The 5,603-nt window shown below is 38.3% G+C and overlaps 1 protein-coding gene across 1 annotated transcript; it reads right to left on the bottom strand.

Moving 5' to 3' along the window:
- Positions 1 to 311: 311 nt before the first annotated feature.
- Positions 312 to 949, bottom strand: LOC137966329 (agamous-like MADS-box protein AGL80). Its single transcript, XM_068812912.1, has 2 exons — positions 426 to 949; positions 312 to 327 (listed from the first exon to the last, which is right to left on the bottom strand). Exons 1-2 carry the CDS (start codon positions 947 to 949, stop codon positions 312 to 314), a joined length of 540 nt encoding a protein of 179 aa, XP_068669013.1.
- Between the last annotated feature and the right edge of the window lie 4,654 nt (positions 950 to 5,603).

Raw genomic sequence — 5,603 nt, forward strand, 5'->3', positions numbered from 1 at the left:
ACCAGTTCTTCTTATTCTATTCTGTGGGGATCAACTCAGGTCCCTAATGGGATTATTTTAAAATAACTTTCACTAATCTTGGGTCATATGAAGCTCTTTATCTAGACATGCTGAATGCAATGGTTATCAAGGACTCAATGGCACAACAAATTCAGGCTCATCATCTGGACACTGGAAATGTCACTGAAAAAGGCAATGTGGTGCTACTGTTTGTATGATAATTAATTAAGGCACAGTTTGTATAATAACATTAGTAAAAAATGAAATAAACTAACAAATAACATTTAAACTAGATAAAATTTCAGAGAATTCTACTCCCATGATTTCCTGCTAAAACAAACAGATAAAAATTGTCACAATACCAGATCCAATTTGACAAGATTAAAAAATTAGCCGATGTTTTGATTATAGATATTGTATAGAACAAGAGAATCTTCCTTTCCTCAACTGATGCCTGCTGAACCGAATGAGTCTCCTTGCCTTTGAGATCGTTGATCCTCTCCTCTAGTGCATTGGCCTTGGCGTCGATCATCCTGGCCAAATCACAAAGATCTTGGCTGTTAAGATCATCAAGGCTTTTCCCACTGAGACACTGATATAAGAGGGTATCCAGGTGAAGGTCTTGGTTTCTATTCGCTAACTTCTTCGCTTGTTGGTCGAGTTTTTCAATCTGTTTCCTGAAAAACCCTTCCTGGTTCATCGTCCTCTTGATTTGATCCAACTTGGGAAGAGACTCGAACTTTTCCAAAGTGCGGATGGCATCAGGGACGGACGGCCAGATATCAGGCTCTGGGTTGTCGGGATTGATCGCTACAACAGCCACCTCCACCCCACAGAGGGTGCTCAATTCGCTCACCTTCTTCAGTAAACCCTTTGTCCTCTTCCTGCATGCCACCCTCCTCGTAGAGTCGTTCAATATCCAAGCAAGCTTCACCTTCTTGCGTGCCATGAGTGGAGTAGGAAGAGGCAGATGATCTGCCGTTTCGAGTTTGAGATTTGTCTTGAATGGTTTGAAAGGTCGCCTGGCTGTGGAATGCACAGGAAATCAGGAGGGGGTAAGTATCAGCATTAATCTTGAAAAGATGCCAACACCTGGCGTCGAGGTGTTCTAGAGTGGCCATTGGACTAGTTAATTGCGTAATAAATGGAGGTTTAATTTCTTTAGGCTAGAAAATCTGTCTCTGTACATATATTTTCATGTAATGGAAACATAAAAGTTCAGTTATACAAGCTGTTGCCTCGTTCAGAAAGCACGCGCGGAGACCAGTTAATCTCATGAGGAGTACTTTCTTCTTTGATCATTTAGAATGGGAAGAGGTGACTTACCCGATGTTGGAATGAATCGTTAATTACTCATATTCCTTGGTCTTACTTGCAACCATTGCTGAGAAAGAATGACCAAGTGTGTGGCAAATTAGAATGTGCTAGGATGGCATTTGAATTGATGTTTGCTAAAAATTGAAAAATGTTGGATTGACAAAAAAGAAGAGAAGCTCAAATAAAGAAGAGAGATTCGAAGAATAATAAAGTGGAATGAGAAATTTTGGTTTTAAGCTTGAACTGGCTTCCTCCATACAAATGTTATCAGAGAGAAAAAAAGAGTCTCAGCTGTTTGATGAATCAAAGTCGGCAGGCTGCTTCGAGTTGCCGACCGACCCAAACTCTCCTAGTTTTGATTCATTTCCGTAGTGGAAACAAACTCCCTCATTGTTGAAAAATTGAAAGCATCGGAAGGAGGAACCCCTCTTGACCTCTGAGTGTCATCCTCTTACGGTTATATCATCGTGGTGTTTTTTTTCTGGGAGGGAACAAATCATCGAAGGCTCTAAATGGTGTTTTCAACCGCCGTTGAGCGATGCTGAAATGAGGCAGTTTACAGAGGTTTGGCTTACGATATGAAGGACGTTGTCGATGAAATGAACAGTGAGCTTCTTCGATCGCCGCTGGAGGAGAAGAGCAAAACCCATGAAGACCAGACTAGATAAGAGTCTTTGCAGCAGACCAAAAATCATTCTCTCAATTATCAGATAGTTTCTGAGGTAAATGACACTTCCAAAAATAACGGAGGGATGTTTTCAGCATTCTCCCTGCTCTGGACCTGAGCTACTTGTGCTTGGCTAAGGTTTTCCGTTTTATAAGGTTGTATTGGTACAATTATGGACAGCGGAAGGCTAAGATCAAGGAAGTTTTTCATTCGCAGCAATCTCCCTGCTCTGGACCTGAGCTAAGATCAAGGAGGTTTTCAGAGAGGTTTTTCATTTTTTAAGGTTGTATTGGTACAATTATGGACAGCGGAAGGCCAAGATCAAGGAGCTTCCAAAATCTATCAGTAATTTGAAGCATTCGCGGCATCTTAATATAACATCCATAATTTGGAAACGCTACATTTAGATTATCGTTCCCATTTGCAAACCTCATGAATCTGCAACCTCTCTTCTTGTGAAATACATTTTCGCTATCTCACTCTATGTTTAAACATCTTCACCCCTGTCATCCAGAAAAAGCTGGGCCAGTTCTTGGGGATTAGACAAATAGCACAAGAGGTTTGATCATTGATTTTCCAGCAACTCGTTGTATGCAGCAACATCTCTTCAATGACGGAGTGCCAGTTCTTGGGGATTAGACAAATAGCACAAGAGGTTTGATCATTGATTTTCCAGCAACTCGCTGTATGCGGCAACATCTTCTCTTCAATGTCGGAGTCCTAAATGTGCCCCTAGAGGTCTGCATAGGCATAGAAAGGAGACCAACACTAAAATCGAAATAAAAATTTAATAAAAATAGGGATTATTTCTTCAGAGGTTTGGCTTACGATATGGAGGACGTTGACGAAGAGATCAACACTGAGCTTCTCCGATCACAGCTGGAGGAGAAGAGCAAAACCCATGAAGACCAGCTTCACACCTTATTCCCTTCTCTCAGACTAGATAAGAGTCTTTGCAACGGAAAAGAGGCGGTTGAGACGAGTCCGTGCATTCCTGGGTGAGCGACCTCAGAGGTTTGGCTTACGATACGGAGGACATTAAAGATGAGGTCAATGCTAAGTTTCTTCGATTGCAGCAGGAGGAGAAGAACAAAACCCAGGAAGATCAACGATGTTGTTCCATCCAAAAATTCCCTTTCTCCCTCAATAATGGAGTCCCACCCTCGTGTCCAACATTTTCCATTAGAGCTCTGCATAGGAATAGCAAGGAGATCAATATTAAAATACTGAAACAATCTACATAGTGTTCTAGACACATACGCAAAAGGAAGGCCCAGAGCTCTTACCTCAAAAAGGAACCTCCACCAACAGCAATAAGCCTAAACGCATCTTCTCATCTGCTGAACTGATATTTGGAGACATGGAGCAAGCTTCAGCTTTGGCCCTGGACCTCGAGAGATGTTGAAGAAAGGCCAAACCTCCTCCATATTTAAGGCAAAGAGGAGGGAATCCATTTATGCTTCGTGAGTACCCATTGGTGTCATTACCTGCCATGGAAACGTTGTGCCAGCTTGTTAGCTAGGTGGATTTCCACATTTGACTTCCTACCTTCCCGAAGAAGAGTCATTCCTTGGTTGTACCACTTATTGCCAATTAATACTTGCCAGAAAAGTGTAAAATGAAGGCTGATAATTGTTTCTCTTTCAACTATGGAAAAAAACCTTTTCAAAACATGATATTTGCCCACCTGCTTATAGGCATCTTTCATTCCTCCCCTACTCTCTGGAATGCCTTCAGGGGGTTCGAAATGGATCGACGTTCTAACCGATCAACAATTATTCGAACAATCCAAATTCAAATAAAGGATAATGGATCATCCTTGAACTCTCTTAATGGACATCTATGTCTTATTAGGTCGGGATTGGAATATGAGAGCATTCATTATTTCTAGAAGTTAAGTGGATTCATAAATAGGAAAAATATTAGAAGAGGAAGTCGATCAGTCTCAAGTCATGTAAGCCACATTTCTCGTAGAGAGGGAGAAGTTGTTCTTTCTTGTTAACATTAAATTTTATTTTAAAATTATTTTTAAAATTTATACATTAGGCTGCTCCACGTGGTTTCTATTGGAAAATCTATCGAATCAAATTCGTCCTACATAAACCTGATTATTTATCAAAACAAATTAAAAAACTATAGATTTTGTAAGTAGACACTAGTCTTAGTCGTAGTTTCGATTTTCTTTAATTACATATCTCACTTTCTAATATATCTTAAATGTCTCGAATTGGCCAAAAGTTTTGCAAATCAACATGAATACAAAATATAAAGATTAAAAAATCTATTGTTGGATTTTAGAGTATACTTAGGGATTTAACATCTAGGTCTTATTAGGTTGGGAATGGATTACATCCATCATTACTAAAAGGAACCAAAAATAGGAAAAACATCATGCAAGGAATTCGGTCCCTAATCATGTGCACCGTGCATCTTGCATAGAAGAGCGGGGGGAGTGTTATGTATAATTATTATATTTAAAAATTATATATTTTGTTGCTTTGTGATGTTTCTATTGGAAAATATCTATCGAATTGGATCCATAGTACATAAACCTAACTATCTTATCAAAACAAATGTAAAAAAACTTTCTTCATAGAGTTTACCTAATGGTCATTCTTAAATATTCAATTAATATATACAAGGCACATGGATTTAGTCCCAAGAACCTTTGAGAGATAAGGAAGAGGAAGATTAAATATTTCCTCCTTAATGACTTTTAGGGATTGGAATATGAGAGCATTGATCTCTATTAACTGTTATGAGGAAACATAAATAGGAAAAACAGCAAGAGAGGAGTTTGATCCCTAATTGTATACATAGTGCCTCGTGTACAAACAGGGGAGATTATGGTTGTGTTTTAATGTATAACTATTTTTGTATTATTTTAAATATATAATTTCAACAAGTTCACAAGTTTTCTCTTATAAACACTATTGAGTTGGATCCGTAGTAAGTAAAACCCCATTATCTGATCGATTATTTTTAACTGTTATGGGGAACCATAAATAGAAAGAATATCAGGAGAGGAATTCAATCATTAATCATGTACGTTGTGCTTCTTGTACAAAGAAGAGGGAATTGTGCCTGCAAATTTTAATATATATTTGAAAGTTTCTCAAAGGTTTTTATTCGAAATATCTATTGAATTTTATCCTTAGTACATAAACTTGATTTTCTTATCAAAACAATTTAAAAAATCGTCTTCATAGAAAATATACATGAGTGTTTCAATAGTTGAAGAGAATACCTAATGTCATTATGAAACATCCAATTAATAAATACATGCATCTAGGGTTTATCCAAAGAGCGCTTAAGAGACTAGGAAGAGTGGGTTTAAATACGTCCACCTCTTTGACACTTAAGGATTTTAGACAGTATAAATTCTTTGTCTACTTACCAAGATTAGTAGAAGCTCGTCTAGGTGAAAGTCCCTTTTTCTTTAACTGCATTCTTAACTCTCCAATAGGTCTTAAGGATTGCAGCTTGTCCAAGGTTTTAACACTAAATGTCTAATGGAATGGGTTATGTACCACAATTAAGGGTGGGTTAGGAATACGAGGGCAAGGCATGGTCAGGGTTATGTTTTCAATCTATCGCTAGTTTGGGGTTGTGTTTAAAA

The sequence above is a fragment of the Aristolochia californica genome, unplaced genomic scaffold (assembly GCF_029961685.1).
Source record: "Aristolochia californica isolate CCGP_79_NKW_82.1479 unplaced genomic scaffold, dmAriCali1.0.hap1 SCAF_5, whole genome shotgun sequence".
NCBI lineage: Eukaryota > Viridiplantae > Streptophyta > Magnoliopsida > Piperales > Aristolochiaceae > Aristolochia > Aristolochia californica.

Bases quoted from the DNA above. Each gene is read 5' to 3' on its own strand.
- LOC137966329 (XM_068812912.1), bottom strand. From the start codon at position 949: ATGGCACGCAAGAAGGTGAAGCTTGCTTGGATATTGAACGACTCTACG.